The sequence below is a fragment of the Anabrus simplex genome, chromosome 4, assembly GCF_040414725.1.
Source record: "Anabrus simplex isolate iqAnaSimp1 chromosome 4, ASM4041472v1, whole genome shotgun sequence".
NCBI lineage: Eukaryota > Metazoa > Arthropoda > Insecta > Orthoptera > Tettigoniidae > Anabrus > Anabrus simplex.
The window spans coordinates 339,834,808-339,856,171 of NC_090268.1; the positions used below are offsets into that span (position 1 = coordinate 339,834,808).

At 37.9% G+C, this 21,364-nt stretch overlaps 1 protein-coding gene across 1 annotated transcript in view; it reads right to left on the reverse strand.

Annotated features, from left to right (window-relative positions):
* Positions 1–300: 300 nt before the first annotated feature.
* The window catches only part of NELF-B (negative elongation factor B), a 149,040-nt gene continuing 127,976 nt past the window's right edge, over positions 301–21,364 (reverse strand). The window contains exons 11-12 of the mRNA XM_067145727.2: positions 17,241–17,438; positions 301–1,125 (exon numbers count right to left, since the gene is read on the reverse strand). Coding sequence (XP_067001828.2) covers positions 988–1,125; positions 17,241–17,438 — 336 coding nt within the window. The 3' untranslated portion in view covers positions 301–987. The remainder of the gene's footprint in view (positions 1,126–17,240; positions 17,439–21,364) is intronic.

The following is a 21,364-nucleotide window of genomic DNA, read 5'->3' on the forward strand; positions in this document are numbered from 1 at the left end:
GCGGAGTTGCTATGGTAACCACTACGTCACTGGCTCTGCTGGTGGAAACCCCTTTGCCCCGTGCTTCACCGGGCGTGTGCATTCTTCTGATCTCCCAACAATACAGACAGACAGACAGACAGACAGACAGGCAGACAGACAGACAGACAGACAGACAGAAATTACGGAAAAGTAAAAAGTGCATTTCCTTGTTACTGTGGACATGACCGATACAGAAATACCATTCTTTTCGAATTCCGAGCAATGTACAGACAAAACTCTTTTATATATATATAGATTTGTATTTCCAAGTTTAAAAAAAAATTACCAAAGGTAGTTAAAATGTCTTTACATTTGCAAACATTACTTCAATGTATAACATACTCTCAGATAGTTAGCTGATATAGGAACTTTTAAGAAATTTAATAAAATTTGAAATATCTTGGAGTCTTTGTTTTTGTGGAATTCTTCCTTACTCCACTAACCCCTTCAATTCTGTATGTCAACACTAAAAACACTACAATTCATGAAATTTATTTCACTACATTAAAATCATTTTCCTTCTATATTTAGGAAGTGGATTACAGAAAATGACTTTACAAAGGTTTACTGTAGAAAAAGACAAAACAAACAGATAGTAAAAGAAATTACACCCCAGAAAATTTATACACAATTATGTTCTGTAAAATACAACATTATGCAAAAAATGTCATCAGAATCTAATGGCACACATAGGACAAACAAACATAATATATTGCATCATATACATCACATCATTAAAACATGATGAACATTTAATACTTCCCTAATTCTTATAGCAACAAATCTTCTAGCCTGGAAGAGGTGACCTGAGGGAAGATCATATTTATCCATTAAATGGATTAAGTTACTGTTGTAAACTAAAAGAATATCAAGACGTCCGATATTCATTTAGATCTAGTTCATAAATTCAATGCCATCTGCAGGCATGAGTTATCCATTCACTTGAAAGCACTAATTTCTCTTCTCTCAAAGAGGTGCAGGAGTAGGAACACTCATGAGTGGAGAGTCCAGATGTTCCATAGTTGTTGGAATGTGAGGTAGATCTTGTGAACTGCCAGTCTTCTCTTGAAGAGACTCGTACAGTCTGTGCACGGACTCGCTGTGCTGTAATGTCATAAAATAAAAACATTATGTCAAATCAGGGAGGGAAAAGAGAGAGAATATTTGTATATGTGTTCATTGTCTTTCTCTCCTGTATGGTTATTTTAAATTACAACTATCTGAACAAAACTTAGGAGTTCAACATTGTCTATAATCTATATTTGTTTTCACACTTGAGATATGTCAGTGTGAGGTTTCTGTTGTTAATGTAGATTCATTATACTTGATCGCTGGCCGCATTTTGAGATGTATATCAACAAGTCCTTCAAAATGCTAGACAACTTAACCCTTTTGCACTCGGTCTCTTTCTACTAAAGCAACCCACAACATTCACCCTTATTTTCATGATTTTACACCTAAATGTTTCAAAATTTCCTATAACAACAATTTAAATTACATACATACATACATCATCATTATGCACCATTATGCCTTTCAGTGTTCAGTCTGCAAGCCTCTATGAATATACTAAATGTCGCCACAATCCTCTATTTACAACTAGTGGTGTGGCCTCATTTAGGTCTATACCTCTTATCTTTAAATCGTTAGAAAATGAGTCTAACCATCGTCGTCTTAGTCTCCCTCTATTTCTCTTACCCTCCATAACAGAGTCCATTATTCTCCTAGGTAATCTATCCTTCTCCATTCGCCTCACATGACCCACCAGCAAAGCCGCTTTATGCATACTGCTTCATCCATCGAGTTCATTCCTAACTTAACCTTTATCCCCTTATTTCGAGTACCCTCCTGTCATTGTTCCCACCTGTTTGTACCAGCAACCATTCTCACTACTTTCATGCCTGTTACTTCTAACTTACGAATAAGATATCCTGAGTCCACCCAGCTTTTGCTCCCGTAAAGCAAAGTTGGTCTGAAAACAGACCAATGTAAAGAATTTCGTCCAGAAGCTGACTTCCTTCTTACAAAATACTGTAGTGTTGATTGCAACTGGAAACTCATTGCATTAGCTTTATTACACCTTGATTCAATCTCACTTACTACATTACCATCCTGGAAGAATACACAACCTAAATACTTGTTCCAGCTTTGTATCACCAATCTGACATTCAATTCTGTTGGTTTTTTTACGTACTGACATCAATTTAGTCTTCGAAAGGCTAATTTTTATACCATACTCATCGCACCTATTTTCAAGTTCCAAGATATTATACTGCAGGCTTTCAGCACAATCTTCCATTAAGACCAAGTCGTCAGCATAGGCCAGACCAGACTGCTTACTACATTTCCACCTAACTGAATCCCTCCCTACCACTTTATACCTTTTTTTTTTTTCCCCTAGTTGTTTTACGTCGCACCGACAAATATAGGTCTTACGGTGACGATGGGACAGGAAAGGGCTAGGAGTGGGAAGAAAGCGGCCGTGGCCTTAATTAAGGTACAGCCCCAGCATTTGCCTGGTGTGAAAATGGGAAACCACAGAAAACCATTTTCAGGGCTGCCAACAGTGGGGTTCGAACCTACTATCTCCCAAATACTGGATACTGGCCGGACTTAAGCGACTGCAGCTATCGAGCTCGGTCTTTATACCTTTCAGCAGATGATCAGGTAAACTACAAATAAAAAAAGGTGAGAGATTACAGCCTTGTCTAACCCCTGTATGTACCCTGAACCAAGAGCTCATTCTACCATCAACTCTCACTGCAGCCAAATTGTGAACATAAATGCCTTTGATTGATTTTAATAATCTACCCTTGATCCCATAGTCCCCCAGTATGATGAACATCTTATCCCTCGGTACCCTGTCATATGCTTTCTCTTGATGTACAAAACATTAACACAACTGTCTATTCCTCTCGTAGTGTTTTTCAATTACCAGCCGCATACTCAAAATCTGATCCTGACAGCCCCTCTGTGGTCTGAAACTACACTGGTTTTCGTCCAACTTCCTCTCAACCTCTGATCGCACCCTCCCTTCCAAGAAGCCAGTGAATACTTTGCTAATCAATGAGATACCTCAATAGTTGCTCCAATTCTTCCTGTTCCCTTGCTTATAGATAGGAGCAATTACTGCTTTTGTCCAATCTGAAGGTACCTTATCAATACTCCATGCCATTTCATCCCTGCCTTCCCTTTATACTTCACTATTTCAGGTCTACTTTGATCTATTCCTCCTGCTTAATGACAGTGGAGTTTATTTACCATCCTTTCCACTTTCTCAAGCGTAATTTCACTATCATTTTCCTCCTCCCCATGAGCTTGGTTGTTCGCGACACCACCAGGAAGATTTCCTCTTACGTTGAGAAGATTTTCAAAATATTCCCTCCACCCATCCAGTAAGTAAATTAAACTTATGCCCTCATCCTGAGGTGGTGCAGCTCTTTCCAGGCACACACCCCAATGCCATTCTTAAATTTCTGACAGTACCGGGAATCGAACCCGGGCCTCCGAGGACGGCAGCTAACAGTGCTAACCGTTACGCTATGGATACCTGGTCAGTGATTCCCTGGGATCTATTATGAGTTCACCTGAATTACCCAAAACACTGTTCATTTCCTTTATCCCTCCCTTCCTAAGATTCTTCATTATTGTGCAGAATGGTTTCCCTGCTGCTTGACCTAGCCTTTCTAGGTTTGATGAAAAAAAAAAATACACTTATGACTATACATTTTTAAAATAAATTTCACACATCCTTAATAGCTGATGGCACTCACAAACAATAAGCAAATGTGAAAAAATTGATTAAAAATGTCAGTTTTAATGTTTAAAAACTTGAATTTCTAATTGTCTTGCTCTGTGTAAACTTACCCTAAAAAAACCCACAGGAATTTCTCTTTAAGTTGACACAACGCAGTTGAAAGTACTGCGAGTCGATCAAATACTAGACATATTTTAGTGCTACACTGCATACGCCATACTGCTCACACTTAGTTTCATGATTTTACATCAAAATGTTTGAAAAATTCCTACACTGACAATCTGAATTACATTCAAATGAAAAACTGTATACTTATATATTTATGACTATGCATTTTGAAAACAAATATCTCACATCACTCAACAGCACATGGCACTCACAAAAAATTAACCAAATTTTGAAAGAAGAAAAAACTGAAAATAAGTCAATTTTAAAGTTGAAAAACTTGAAATACTGATTGCCTTGCCCTTTGTGAACTACCATGAAAGAAAGAACACAAATTTCTATTTAATTTGACATAATGCAGTGTAAAGTACTATGAGTTGATAAAATATTATAAAAGTTTTAGTGATACACTGCACATGCCACACCTGGGAGTTCAGCATTTATGCCCAGGGGAGCACTTTCCATGGAGGCCCTTACTGCACCTTTGGCACACTGTTCTTGCTCTCTTCCTAGTCTTTTTAGTGCTACAAACTACACACTGAGATTCCTTTTTTCCCAAGAAGCTTCCTAACTCCAATGGTCCTCATATATCACTGATGACTGATGACTTTGTAGCCATCCACATCTCCCCCAAGTGATCACTGTGACCACTGTGTAACTGAGCATAGATTTAATTTTCCCAGTTCCCTTATGATTCTCCTTGTACAGAATGTAGCTGTTCAACACCATCCTAGCTAAAACATTAAAAGCCACCTTCTTCCAATACCATTTTCATCCAGATAGCTATATAACATCATGTCAGACGTGTCTATTCCTCCCATGAATTCATGATAATTTGCAATTATTTCAGGTTTGATCTTCCTATTGAAATGATTGTGGGATACTGGAATTTCTTGACTCTTTTTTTTTTTTGCTTTATGTCGCACCGACACAGATAGGTCTTATGGCGACGATGGGACAGGAAAGGGCTAGGAGTGGGAAGGAAACGGCCGTGGCCTTAATTAAGGTACAGCCCCAGCATTTGCCTGGTGTGAAAATGGGAAACCACGGAAAACCATTTTCAGGGCTGCCAACAGTGGGGTTCAAACCTACTATCTCCCGAATTTCTTGACCTTTAGCTGTTGCATGACTGGACAGAAGAATGACAGAGTTCTTTTGAGACTTCTTTTCACAGAGAGCACATGCTAGAATTGGACCAGACCTATACTGTAGTACATTTTCTGCCCAATAGAAAATGTATTTTTAAATTGTTGTGGCAAACGTTTTCTGTTCCTCCTAACAGTTCCAGTTATAAAAATGTACACAGCTGATAGAAATGGTGAACAAGTGGCACTGACATGAAATAAATGTCAACGAAAACATGACAGCTTTTGTTCAGGTAACCCCTCCCCCATGACCAGAAGCTTCTTAACAACAGTGTAGCCCACAATACTTTTTACAATGTTGCCTTTATCTTCTTGGGATTTTGCATCTTGATAAGTAAACAATCCCAGACAATAGTTGGATATTGAGTCACGTATCAGCCAAAATTTGATCCCCCATCTCTGGTGGTGTTTGTTGGGTAGGTACTGCATGAGGCTAATTTTATTTTTAGTGCTTACTGAACTCTCATCTACACCAATTTGCTGGTGTGAAGTGTAGTAGTGCCTGAAAATTCTGTTGGCATGATCCCATAAAGGTTTATACTTTGCACATGCATCATAACCTACTTCTCCAGGACCTGGTAATCCCTCAATATAAGATTAAAGAATTGCAACAAAAGAGAGAACCTATGCTTAGTGAACATTTTTCCAAACCATGAGCTGGCTAGAGAAGGTAGTGTACTCCAATATGATGTAAAGGTTGGCATTTTTTTTTACTTTTCACATGTTGAGGATGCATGCAGTAGAAATTTTAGTCCATTTCTTTAGAGAGGTAGGTACACTTACCTTACCAGAAATAATTTGCTGGGCATACCTGTTTGATTCTGTGACCATGAGGGAAAGAATGAAATCTGTGAAAAACAGGTAGAAATATGCTATTGGAGGGGAATCAGAAAATGGCTTGTGCTTTGGTCCAGGTAATTCTTGCTATTGGACTGGATGTGGGAGAAATTGCTCAGGTGGCAGAACTTCCCTGCAGTCATCATTGATCTCATCATCTTCACTGCCAGATATGGCACGAGCAGCAGCAGGCCTAATTTCCGAAGCACTGTCATCATCATCCACGTAGTCCGAGTCACTTTCGGTAATAAAATCCATGTCACTATGTAGTTCATCTAAATAATCTAATACCTCAGTATCATTTACCAATGAATTTGGCCCAACCATCGAAAATGCGCACCAAAAATAAACACTAACAAACACTTGGTATGAGAGAATAATTAACTACACTTCACTGGAAAATGATGAATAAAACTTAGAAAAATTAACAGAATCTCACAGAAAACTAAATAAAGTTAACAATGGAAACAAAATCGCTTAGCTGATTTCGTAATACGAAGCAAAACACAAGGACAGTTCTTGCATACAAACTTCCTACTGCCAAGATGTAAACTTTCACAGTGTGCATATTTCGTCTCAAACAAATTATTTCCCAGAGCATTATCTGCTGAGTAAACTATGAATTAAAACCTAAAGATACTATAGTTGTATCGTGCTGTAGTCTATGAGCAACATTTCATACTTACAGTAGCTGTATAATTTAACACTGATGGATCGGGGCGGCAAGTGTTTTGGCAATTACCTTGCACACCGATAGATCAGAGCACTGAATGTATGTGGGGAAGTTAAAAGAGGATGGGAAAGGATAGGACAGGGAAATAAAGGAGGGGTAGTTTAGGGTGGGTAGAAGGGTGGATTATTGGAGGTAAAAAAACATGGGTAGGAACTGTGTAAGGCACGGAAAATTGAATTTCGGTTTTAAAATTTAGCAATTTTGAGAAGAAGAATTAGGAAGTCAAACAGAATATTGGGTTTTTCAGAAATGTCATTTAAATTGAAATTAGGGTTGAAGTTTTGGTCAAGGTGAATAAAAATTTTCAGTAGTGTTTAGAACGGGGCCTTTGTTATTAATTTTAAGTATTTTTATGTCCTTTTAATTTTCTCTTATCTACTAATCCTCCTCCTATATTAATTTATCCTATCTTTTCTTTTCACCTCTCCTCTCGATTAAAAAAAAAACACCACCTACTTTCCAAATTGAACTGTATACTATTGTGCCACCTGCATTTTGGGTATTTGCAACATTCATATTTAGACTCATGCCTTGCGCTGCCTTGGACTACCTCAATTACAACCTGAACTCTTATCTTCAAGAAGTAGCGCGCTGTGCATATGTGTTTTTCATTTGTTTCCGGTATTGCGCTTTTTACCATTTTCTCTTCACGATTGTTTTTTAAGTCAACTGTTCGAAAGAATCTACAAGATCCTATTTACATACTTCAATTATACTAAATTATATTAAATTGTATTATATATATTTTTGCAACCAAAACAATTACAGGCTTGATCGTTAAGCTATTCACCGAGTTTTGTCAGCAGCTGAAAGCATGGTGCTGGACATTGAGTATGTTGCGCTGATCTTCAGGAGCTAGCATCTTGCTTCAAGCAACTTGTCTTTGACTTCTACACAATTTTGGGACTTCATATTTATTAAATCGTGTTGTGACTGCACCTGATAGTATATGCAGGCTGGCTCGCTTAACTGTTCATCTCTTCTCGTAAACATTTTAAGGCACAGTGCCGAACATTGCGTGTGTAGTGCTACTCTTCAGAGGATTGCACCTTACTTCATATAAGTGACTGACCTTCAACTTCTTCTAGATTTTATGATTTAAAATTGTGTAGTGCTAATCTCTATTATCTTATATTGCTTCTTCAACTGTTTTTGTGAAAGACTCATCCTTTAATTTCTTGTTTTCCTCTGCACTGTTTTTGTATTTTTATTCGGCTGATGATGAGCCAAATTGGTGGTCGAAACCGGTACCGCTTCCGCTCATAATCAAATAAGAATGTAACACTACATTTCTTATTTACTTGTACTGAATAGGTTGAACCACATTATTTCTTATTTCAATTTAAAAGTGGTGAACACTACGAAAAGTGGACAAACGGATAACCATGATTCTTGAAAAATTACACTTCTTGTGACCTTGGATGTTAAGAAAGTTTTAAATTTGGCAAGGTGGAATGACATGTTGGAAGCGCTTCAAAAAACCTTCCAACTACCCGAGCATCTCATGTGCATAATGAGAAACTGTTTGAAAGATCATACTCTATTATATTGTACACAAGATGGTCAGAAAACGAAACATCTCATAGCAGGTGCAGCACAAGGGTCTATCCTTGGCCCAAATCTCTGGAACATCGTGAATGATTGCTTGTTGTGATTGGAGATGTCGGAAGATACTATACTAGTGGGTTATGCTGATAATGTAGCTGTTTTGATAGTAACTCAAAAGTTGGAGTTGGCTCTGTTTAAGCTAAATCAAGTAATGTAATGCGTAAAAGAATGGATGGCAAATCACAGATTACATCTGGCAAATCATCAAACAGAGATTGTTCTTTTGAAGAAAAAAAAAAAAAGAATTACGACCCTCATTCTAATGCAGGTTGGACAAATAGTGATCAAGATGTCTAGAAGCATAAAGTATCTTGGCGTGACACTTTATACCAAACTTAAATTCTGGGATCATATTAAACATGTGACAGATAAGGCAGAGAAATCAACGATTCTGCTAAGAAGATTAATAAGCAATATAAAAGGTCCAAAATCTAGCAAGAAATAACTTTTGATGTCATAATAATAATGTTACTGGCTTTACGTTGCACTAACTACTTTTACGGTTTTTGGAGACTCTGAGGTGTCGAAATTTAGTCCCGCAGGAGATCTTTAACGTGCCAGTAAATCTATCAGCACGAGGCTGACGTGTTTGAGCACCTTCAAATACCACCCGACTGGGCCAGGATCGAACCTGCCAAATTGGGGTCAGAAGTCCAGCGCGTCAACCTTCTGAGCCACTCAGCCCGGCACTTTTGATGCCAATAGTTCAATCGATACTCCTATATGGTTCAGAAATTTTGTCCGAGTCTCTGAAGTTCAAAACATACCAGTGAAAGACAGCCGTAGTACAGTGGAGACCATCTTTGAGAATATCGTACTGCATCCGAACCTGTGATTCTTACGGTAGCAGCAATACTGCCGATTGACACTTGCCTTAGAGAGGCAGGAAGCCTGGCGTACTCAAGGAGAATTAGGGAAAAAACGTGTTAAGATGCTGACTTACGGCCAACGAATGGATCAATGGGAACAAAGATGGAAGGAAGATCTGCAAGGGAAATGGACTAAGCAGCTAATACCATGTTTGGCAAACTGGATAGCATGGGCACATGTAAGTTAACTACTACCTTACGCAGCTCTTGACAGGACTTGGATATTTTCGAAAATTTCTACACAGAATAGGCAGAGAGAGCGATCCAGTGTGTATTTATTGCAATGATGCTGACAATGTACTTCACACTTTTTTTGTATGTGAGCAATGATCTGCACAAAGAAGGTATTTAGAAGTCGAGCAAGGAGAACTGACACCAAAATCTATTGTTCTAGTGATGTTACGGAGCCAAGAATGTTGGGATCAGATAGCTGTATATGCAGAAAAAATCCTATGACGGTAAAAGAGGGATCTGGATGCACACGAATGCCAGTAAAGGAGAAATGAAGGAAGAAGAAGAAGAACCCTCAGAGGGTACAAACACGATGCTGCCTTGAAGTACTGCGAGAGCAGTTCCAGGACGGAGGTACACGTCATGGGAAAAGGAAAAGAATGTGTGGTTTTTAGTGGGTAAGGATCCCACATGTTTGCAAAGTGCGAACCCTTCACAAGTGTTTCATGCAAGATTTTCCACAATCCCTCGTAATACATAAAAATTATTATTACTATTATTATTTATGCACAATGTAGACTGTGGTAGATGGATGGAGTTTTGAACTGTTATCAGTACAGAACAGGTGAACATAGGGATAAATATCAGAACATGTAATTCAATTAATATTTAAGAGAAGATCTGCATACACGGTACAGTAAAATCCCATTAATTCGAAGTCGTTGAGATGCAAAAATCAAACTTCGAATTACGTGATTTCGAATTAACCGCCAACTCTTAATTCAGAAATTAATATTCTAAGACCGGTACTGCATGCAATTAACATTGATTCACAGTTCAAACCTTGTAAATGCCATGAAAAAAAAAAAAAAATTCCAATATGTATCCAACAAGGTGCATTTGCAGTATTCAAATTCACAATACAGTATTCACTTGGATAACTCACTGACAAACACAACCTCACACAATGAAAGGAAAAAAAAAAAAAAGCATGATTCATAGACGAGGAGAAATCATATGTTAGCTCCCCTGAGCAAGTCCTTTATTCATTGGATTACTGAACTGAATGCATTTTAAATGTCCTGTACTTGAACGGAAAGTATACCCAATGCCCTTAAAACATCATGGTTTATCAAATTTACCTATAACAAGGGGAGAAAGTCTCTCGCTTCCGTCTGCATTAGAACACAATACAGTGACTCTATCCTTGTATGATTTCATGCCATGGTACTTCTCTCGCAATTCAGAAATGCGAACCCTTGCCATGCCACAAAGTATTCTAACACACATTAATGTACGCAATCACCTTGATTCACTGTTTCAGCCTTTCAACTGCCTTGGAAAAAACTATTCCCGAGATGAATCCAACAAGGTTCATTTACATTACCGGCATTCAAATAATGTACTTGGATAAATCACTGTCAAACATAACCTCACGCATCAAAAGAAAAAACGCACGATTCAAAGACGAGGACAAATTATGCTGGGTCCCTTGTACAAGTCCGTTATTCATTGGATTACTATACTGAATACATTTTAGATGTCTTGTACTTGCACGGAAAGTGCCTGACGCCCTTAAAACATCGTAGCTTGTCGAACTTCCCTACGACGAGGGGAAGAAGTCTCTTGCTTCCGTCTGCATTGCAAAACAGTGCATGAACTATGAACTCCCTTGTACGATTTCCCAGCTGTCACTTCCCTATAAAACCGTAAGACCGTTTGGGCTCGGCATAAAAATAAAAATAAAAAAAACAATGCAGTTTCATCGGCATTGACAATATTATTCGGTGCATGCGAATTGATTATATGAGCCACGGTTTTTCGCCAATTGTTAGCATCACCGGTGTTCGCAGATTCTGCTTTTCTGCACACTGCCTGCTAAGTGATATTGTGGTGTTCCTTAAAATGCTGAATACAAAAGAATTATGATTTTACTCAAACTTAGCAAATATGAAGCACACTGTAGACACACCAAAGTGAGTGAAAGTACTGAAAGCTACCCCAGCACATTCTGGAAGATGCGTTCTATCATGACACGGATAAATTTCAAATTTAAATTACTCTTAAACAAATTTTTCTTTTAATGTAAAGACAGTTTTGAATTAAAAGTCTGAATTTCAGTAATGGGACCAACATTGTTCTTCGAATTACGAATTATCCATATTTCAAATTAAACAATTTAAATAACATGCAAAACCGTACCTTATGTTTCCGAGAATGAGAGCTTCTTCGAATTGGGAAGGATTTTGAATTAATCGATTTTGAATTATCGAGGTTCTGCTGTACAGCTCTGTGCCTAAGTAAAACTGTGGAAGTCATCCCATGAGAGAGACCATGCTGTGCATAATAGGAAGGATGATAAATTAGAGGAGCTATATTATCAGTAACATTATTAACAATTTCAGTGAAATAAAACAGGAATGAATGCGCGGGATTCTTAGTCTGAGAACCCAAATTCAGAACACTGAGTCGGGAAGAAACCCAACTGGCTAAAGTGTGTGCTGGATGGAGATGGTCGGGATGGGAAATAACTAGTGTGTTCCTTGTACAAGACCTTAGGAGTGGAGACTGGAATCATACAGACTATGAATTTACGAGCTATAAATGAGATCTGAAACCTGCACTACACAGAGACCAATCCGGCTGAGATGGCTGACTAAATCCCAATATGGAGTTCTCAGTACTCAATCTGAGACACACAGAAGGATGAAGGCCGAGTACTAATCATATTTTTCTTGTATGATCAAGTAGCGTGGCAGATAAATTTAATAAATACTGTAAATACTAGATGATAGGGCTGATGTTGAATGTGCCTACAGCGTGGGGTACAAGTGTAATTTAAATAGCAATCTGAGTGGGTATAACTTATGTAAAGATGCATGTTTATTTTTTTAATATTTCAATTCACATACTTTCAGCTAGGTTCTCCATGCGGGGCTTGATTATAGTAGCATGTTGCCCATTGTCATAGTGAATACACATAAGGGCATGTTTTCAAGAGAACATGGAAACAAGACCAACACTCAAGGTCTCAATATAACGTGAATGTGGTTTTGTTGAATAGTAGAGTACTTATTTGTCTGTGAAATGGTGTGAAGATGACCTGTGACTGAGGTTTGAACACAGAAATACAATGTACAACCATTTAATGGGATAACCGAACAAAGGAACACAATGTAAAACAATTTAATGGGATAACAATTATTACACACACGTTAGTGCTCTCTAGACTTGAATATACTACTCTTATATGGAACCAATGCAACAACAACTCACCACTTCACAGAATATGCAATAAGTATAACACAGAATAGTCATGAACAATATGAAGCTAGATTTCAGCTGCAACAAACAAAATTTTCTGCATCAGCTCAGGCTCATGATTTAGGCACTAACAAAAATTTATAATATGATTGATTAGCTAGAAATTATTACACGAAGTTGTTACCATTCTTGCCATCATTATGTTCTTTTTTTCATTATCATTAACCCACATCTCGTTACATCAACCTGATCATTCTAAGATCATCATCATCAGTACAATTAATTAGCATATGTAGTGTTATATTTTGAATTTATATACTGTAACTGGAGACTAGTTCTGTGCTGTATTATTTTCATTAAAATAAAAGAAAATATGACCACTTGGGTGTCCATCTACAGGTGACCAAATGTTTGTTTTACTCTACTTGTATAATAACGATCATCCGTAAAGAAAGAATCAAGTACCAGGCGAGTTAGCCGTGCGGTTAGGAGCGCGCAACTGTAAGCTCGCATCTGGGAGATAGTGGGTTCGAACCCCACTGTCAGCAGCCCTGAAGATGGTTTTCCATGGTTTCCCATTTTCATACCAGGCAAATGCTGGGGCTGTATCTTAATTAACGCCACAGCTGCTTCCTTCCCATTCAGTGCAATATAAAGCAACTAGCACTGGCCTCAAACTGCATAGAAATTAGTGACGGAATAGCGAAGTCCAACCCAATTCAACAAACCACCAGTGTACTACAAGGGGATCCACTAAGCCCACTACTATTTATAATTGCTACGGCGGACATCACAGAAGTAATCCCTGAAGAAACAAGCATATATATGTATGCAGACGATATCGTGATTGCCTCGAGGTCCAGCGAGAAACTGCAAGAGACACTTGACGCGCTGGTGAAATGGACAGAAGAGAATGAACTTCAGTTAAATGAGGAAAAGACAGTAACAATGACATTTAGGAAAGGAGGTAAAGCATCAGAGTTTCATATACATGGGAGACCTCTAAAGAATGTATCGAACTTCAAGTATTTGGGGGTCACACTACAAACTAGAGGTAATGTTTTCTCTACCCACATCAATGACAGGACAAATGCAGCAATCAGAGCCATCAACGACATACAGAATTTGAATAAGCTATCTATCAAAACAGCCCTGAAAATATTTGACCTCAAAGTGTCACCAGTGATTACCTATGGATTAGAAATTGTATGGCCGCATCTAAAAATGAAACAGTTCGAGCAATTAGAAAAAGTGAAAGCTACGTTTCTGAAAAAGGCACTTTGTCTCTCGAAGTATACACCTTCAAGTCTTGTATATGAGTTAACCCACGAACCTTTCTATGTAGAAGATGTCCGTTGTCACCTACCACTACCAACTACACCAACATATCTACAGTTCATAGAGAAATTACGAGCAAAGAAGAGAGACATATGGAGCGAATTTTACTCGACAGACGCAATGGTTTACAAAGACTGGCAAGCAGGAGGATATGAGCTCAGACACATAATTACACGCTTTGCAATACACGGATTTCATTACAAGCTGTGTAAAACAAAGAAATTCCATCAACCAGACATGGACTGTGTATGTAAACGTTGTGGTAAGAGCTGTGAACGATATCATGCCATGAGCTGTAATTGTCGGCGCGAATCGATGATAGCCTTCTGCAGAGATGACTAATGTTGTGTATTAATGTAAATATCTTTTGGCCATTGGCTGCAATAAAATATTATTATTATAAAAGAATCAAATTACTTTAAAATAAGAGGAATATAGTTGTTCTGTAATGTAGTAAGTTCTGAAGCCAGGATCGTAGTGTGGAAAGCTTGGTGAACGCTGTGAAGGGTATGATTTAATGTGTATTGCCTCACTGAATGAATAATGGACTTAAATGTGAAATATGGATGCTACACGAATGTTAGGCAATATGTAAAATGGCCTGTTGATGAAGTACGGAGTAACATTGTGCTGTCGAGATATTTGTATACATTAATTCCATGAAATGAAGTGCTTTTCTGGTAGACAGCCAAAGTCACACTGAGGCAATTAATGCAGCTTACCAGAGTAGTGGATTATTTTAAGCCAGGCACAGCACATTACAGAGCTGTTTCACAAGCCCAAAGTAGTTGGGAGTCAATCTGTAAAATGATTCAGAATAGGAGGTTATTATTTTACAGTATAACCTAATTATGCATAGTATAGCAGGTCAGGCAGTGTGTAGCCCAACTCTTAATGATGAACTAGTAGGGTTTACAGGATCCTGTCCTCAGTAGCGGGGGCTGCCCTGTGGCCTTTCTTATGTATTCTGTGCTTGTGTCCTGACCTAGCGTGTTGCGATGATGTTAGGTTGCCTTGACTAGTGATATTGTAGTGTGTTCTAGAGGGGAACAGATTCTTAATTTAGGTCCCACTCAAATTTTCATAGTGTTTTTTGTAAATATATTCACGTTGTAAAATGGATTAAGTAACTTGTCCTGCACACACATGGTTAAGGCAAGAATGTTTACTATGGTAGTATTTGGTCTCACCTTCAAACTCATATAATTCACAAGATCAACTTTCTTAGATCAAGGATCAATCCTTGTGTCAAGGTCCTATTGACCTATGTATTCATTTTGGTTTCTAGATTTGCATATATTCATCAAGAGGCAATAAACTTTCATTTTATTAGATACATGGTTTGTCATTCATAGTAGGTTAGCTGCTTCCTTTCTCCTGCCCTTATGCCTGTAAGTTTTGAATACCATATTTTTACCTTGAACTGAGAGCGACCCTGAACTTAGCCAGAACACTTAATTGGGCATGTTGATGGGTGCATTACAGCCCCAGCATTTGCCTGGTGTGAAAATGGGAAACCACAGAAAACCATCTTCAGGGCTGCTGACGGTGGGATTCAAACCCACCATCTCTCAAGTGCAAGCTCACACCTACCTGACACGAATAGTGCTACCAACTCGCTCGGTGAAAAAGGACTCTTGATCTTTCCCTTGATATTAATGTGAAGAGCCAAGAAGATTTGAGTTCCTTAATACCATACTCAGTATAAAGGCTTGCTGTGCTTACAAAAATTGCTGTGTGTAATAGTGCAACTTACAATCTGGTTGGAAAGTGTACCTTAGTTACGGCTGAATATTGTACAAACCAACCGACAGTACATCACAGGATTCTTGCCCCTGGTACATATAAAAGACCTCAAGGATCTGTATCTGCTCAATAACATTATCACATTACATTTCGTGTCCTGTATTCAGGTACCAATAGAAGCAAGGACTTTTGAAGAAAATGTCCAAAGATACATCAGACACTATCCAAGGTAACTTGAAATGCAAAAAACTGTTGTAAGAATTGAGTCCATGTTAAATATATTTGGCACATCATTAGATTATTGTACTTCACTTGCACTCATTACAAGTGTTTAATGAATTACTACACCATTAGAACAGACAACCTTAAAATTAATAACTTTCCTCAAACTGAATCAACAACTTGTGTTAGTGGTTGATATAGATGCTGATTCCCCTAGGGAACCTGAAATATTTGTCCTGAATGAGTAAATTTTTAATACCAATATAAATGGTCCGTTATTGGACAACCAGAAAGAGTTAGCTGGAAAATTTATAATGTCCAATAACGGACCATTTATATTGGTATAATATTATTGGGCTCAGAAGAAAGCAACAGTTGACCAAGGGCAGTCAAACAGGAAGAAAAAGAAAGAAAGAAAGAAAGAAAGAAAGAAAGAAAGAAGGAAGGAAGGAAGGAAGGAAGGAAAGAAAGAAGTGAGGAGTCTGACATAAGTGGAAACAATGCCAGATTCACATTAGGGGACCTGTGGTTACCAATCCATGTTCCCAAGATGAAAGCTCTTTGGTCCCCCTTCAGCTGTCTTTTATAACAGGCAGGGGATACCGTACGTGTATTCTACTGCTCCCACCTACAGGGGGATCACTGGCTCTCGCCAATGCATTTAGATAACAATGTTACTTGCACGACCTAGTCAAATTATTACTTCATTAAAGAAAATCCCAATTTATATAACTTACAGAATAGGAACTGCTGTTGTATGGGTCATCAGCCTCCAGACTGCTTTATTGAAAGTACGTACCATCACCACAGAATAAGACCACTTTGAAATTGTACTATTTTAAGTGAAATCACCATTTTAAAAAGAATAATGCATGTTTATTAATTGCTTTCCTGGATGTATTAGCAAATGATTGAGGTCATGATTACTTCTAATCTTCATATTTTTACTCAACAATCTCGATTCTTGTGAAGTAGATGTATTTATGTCAGGTCTTGTGCCTATGAATAACACATATTGTGGATGGTTACTTTTGTAACAAGCTCCAGTTCAAATTATTCTAAAAATTACAGACACACAAAACAAAAAAAATTTTAAATCTCTTAACTGAGTATTTATCTGTTACAACCTGTAAAACTGTGTGTTTTAAAAGAGAATATTCTTGCATGTTTCTTATGGAAGAGTTGAAGGAGTCTCAGAAAAGGAGTGTATCATGCAGGATAGCATATTATATTGGAATGTGAACAAAGTTTACTGTAGTGAATTTTCTGCACTTAAGGAGCACAACTCTTAAATATGGTAGTTTAAAGAAGTTGATGGAGGGGTACAGGCAGCAAAATTTTCGAGGGTTAAAATTATAATTTACCTGACTTGTAGGTTGTAAGGCCTTGACAAGAGTTTGAAGACGATTAGCTGGTAGTTTGGGATAAATGTACCATAACAGCTTGAGTAAATGTTTAGGTACATTATCACGAGAGAGTCCAGCAAAGAAAAATTCATCAAAAATAACAGTACAAAAATCTTCTGCAGAAAACTCATCAGCCAGATGAATTAGAAGGGATACCTGTAAAAAGAAATATAAGAATAATAAAACATTTCACTTCAACAACAGAAATTTCATCAAATCATAATTCAATTAAACATTATCTAACATTACAAGAAGTAAAAATTGTTATTGGTTCCTTCACAGATTTCAGCAATTCAATACACTTTATATCATAAGTTCTCACCCTTATAATTATAATTTCTCCTTATGCAGCCACAGCCGGTTGGGACTTTTATGGTATTTCTCTATTTACCTCTCTCCTTTCACCATTCTTTTTCTGTAACACTTTTCTCTTCCATTCCAGGTTCCTTCATCTTATAATGGTCTTGATCATGTGTATCCATCTTGCTCTGCATCTCCCACTTGCTCCCTTTACCTCAAACTTAGCCTCCATCATCTGTTTTGGTATCCTTCCCTCCTCCATTCTCTTTACATATCCAAACCATCTTAGTCTATTCTTCTTACTTCTGTCATTCAAAATTTCTACTCCAATTTTTCTTCCTCTTCCTGACATATTCATTTCTCACTCTGTTTTTCCTTGATTTTTCGTATTACATTTGAAATTAATTTTATTAATTTTATTAGTCATCCTCTAAATTCAAACTCTGAACAACTAAATGCTCAGGGACAGTTTTACGCATAGTCCAACAGATGCCAAGAGACCTTGACTGACACTTGCAGTTTTGGTACACATGGTCATAAAAAAAATTTTTTTAATGAATTGCATGCAATTTGAAAATACATAAGTTATCAGTTATTCATTTAGAATTATATGAATATTTTTTACAATATCACAATTTTTTTTACGTCACACCGACACAGATAAGTCTTATGGTGACGATGGGATGGGAAAGGCCTGGGAGTGGGAAGGAAGCATCCATGGCCTTAATTAAGGTGGGGTTCGAACCCACTATCTCCCGAATACTGGATACTGGCCGCACTTAAGCGACTGCAGCTATCGAGCTCGGTACAATTTTTCTTAATGAATAATTACTTTAATAAATGAAATTCACAACATTTTTGTCTTCCGCAATGCACAGGATTTTCTTTAACCTACAATATTTAGGCACTAGTTGCCATTCCCGATCATGTGTAAACTGACTCCTATCTACTACAACCATAAATCATCATCATTTTCTTGCCACTCCTGTTTAACCCAAGCCAAACCTGATAACATAGCACAACCACGACTGCACATGCTACCCACTCTCATCTCCCTATTTCCTTAGACCATTTGCACTTGCACAAGTGTCACTGAGGCTGGCAGGACAGTTAGACAGTGACTTGACGAGCACAAGTGCACCCATTGAGCAGGCAGGGACTTCCAAGCCAGCAGCACTGTCACTAGTGTAGCATTTGTTTGTCCTTGAGTGGAGTTGGAGGGACAGTTTTACGCATAGTCCAAGAGATGCCAAGAGACCTCGACTGGCACTTGCAGTTTTGGTACACATGGTCATAAAAACAAATTTAAAAATGAATTGCATGCAATTTGAAAATAAAGTTATCAGTTATTCATTTAGAATGTTGCTGGTCACAGCTGCTGTATAGTTGTGTTTTGTATCGATTCATATAAAGATCAACATGGCTTTGATGGTCAGTTGTCAGTACTGCATGTGTTACCTATTATTCTTTCCTTTTTTTTAATACAGTCTGTCAAACACGATGAGCAGTCTGAAGAAGTTAAGTACTCTAGTGCACAGATTAGAAAACGAACTACTGAATGAAAAAAGGAAGATGATGTTCAAGCTAAAGGATTTGGCAAATATTTTTCAAAACATGAAAATGCATATTTGAACAGCCCAAACATTAGTAGTGACATTAACAGTCAATGTGAAATTTTAACATTTGGTGAAAGCAGTGATGGTGGTGAAATGTGTGGCAACAGTTGGGTTGGGAATAAGAGTGGCATTGCTGAAGAGGCATTAAAGACAGGGGCCCGAGGTGGTAGCAATGCTTCCGACATTTGGAAACAAAGAAATAGAGGAGGGTGGTGTCAGTGACAAGAAAAGTCATTAACAGAGTGAGGAAAAAGAACAAATGATGTATGTAGATGCAACAAGAAGTGTGGACGCTGAGATAAAACTGTGTGCTAAGGATGTGAACAATGAAAACAAAGGGCCGATTGCAGAAACGGCATTTAGACGATGTCTACGGTTAAACAATGCCTAAGTATGGCTGCCGCATTGCAGAGACGTTATTTATCACTTAGACACTGTCTAAAACCGATGTTCAACCGGTCATGTTTAAACACTGCCGAGAGCACTGTTTAACCTCAAATGACAGGAGTGAATTACAATCAGAGGTTATGTACCATGAAATATGTAATTTGTGTTATCATGTTGAGACGATTCCGGGAAGAAAGGTTAGTCCGACGGCCTCTCTGTGGGTCGCCCGCTGCTAAATCGCAGCAATTCGTTTGACATGCACGGGGAGATAATAAAAAATAAGGTTCCGCTTTACGAGAGACTTGTTTCTTGAGACTGACAAAGTGACAGGCCGGTAACTGTCAACTTGAATACAATTCTTGGCAATCGATATATTTTATTATATACATGGGGTAATTTCCATGGAATTATAGGTCACTTCGACTACATACATATCACAATTACGTGTCCCGATCGTCTGAGGGCTGTCACATACATCAACCGGGAGATATTCACTTATATTTACTGCCAAGTAAACACACATAATAGTGAAAACTAAAAAGTAGGTTGTATGGGATTTTTACATATATAATCGCATAGGTTTTTGGTAACTATCAGATAGGAAAAGGCAAGTGGTGGTAATTATCGTTTAAAGAGGACTGGGGAAGAAGAGCCGTGGCCATAATAGCCCTAGTATTTGCCTGGTGTAAGAATGGGGAAACTACGGAAAACAATCTTCACGGCTGTCGATGATGCGTTTCGAATCTACGATCTCCAGAATGCAAGCTACATCTATATGGCCCGTACAACACACTCGGTTACACATTACTATTGCTTCATCTTCCCTTCGTCGAAGCTACCGTATTTATGAGTAGATTACACTCACTGCAACAACATTATAATGAAAGCTACACTTCCCCGTACGGTGGCGTGTCGCTTTAGTGTCGATAATATTATGAGATTTAATTTGCACCGAAAGCGATACTCTTATCTGTGGGCAAGTCATGCTCAGCCATATTTGAGTAATGTGTAGGAAGACAAACAGCTGACTGGCGTTCGGCGTGCGCACCGACGAATTTCATTGGTTGCGACAAGCACATGAAAGATACTTCAGTCTCCATTTTCAAACCAAAATTGAAACTTTAAGGGATGTCTAGTTAAACATCGACTGAACATTGTTTATGCAATGGAAGATCGTGAATGATTTAGACGTTGTTTAGGTAGACGATGCCTAAGGCTTAAAACTAGTCATCGTTTCTGCAATCGGCCCAAAACATTCAATGATACAGCGGAATGGGTTATTAAATGATGCTACCTAAGAGTTTATTGTTGTTCACAGTGCTCTGCAATTGCTGTTCATGGTGCTCAGCAAAACATTGACTGCGATTTTGCAAAGTCAAAACGAGAATATTCAGTCCGCATCTGCCACTCATCAAAAACTCCATTCTACTGCAAGCTAGGGAATGGAAAAAAGAAGCTGAGACAACTACTAGTTTTATCTCCGAAAATGAGATTGGTGTTTTGCTGCTCTTGCAGACTGTTTGGTAATAGTACATTAAGTTCAAAAATAATAAAAAGAATACTTAAATAAATCAAAGCTTTTTAATATTTTTCAAAAACTATTATTTATTCCCATTTCAGCCTTAACACAGTGTTTTCCACTTTTCTCCACCTGCACTATATTATAAACTTTCTTTTTAGTGAAAAATGATGGCAATGTACTTAGTAAATTATTGACTTAATAAAGAGAATATTTGGTCACATTGCCATGTTCTTTTTTCAAGGGACTGAGCTTGATAG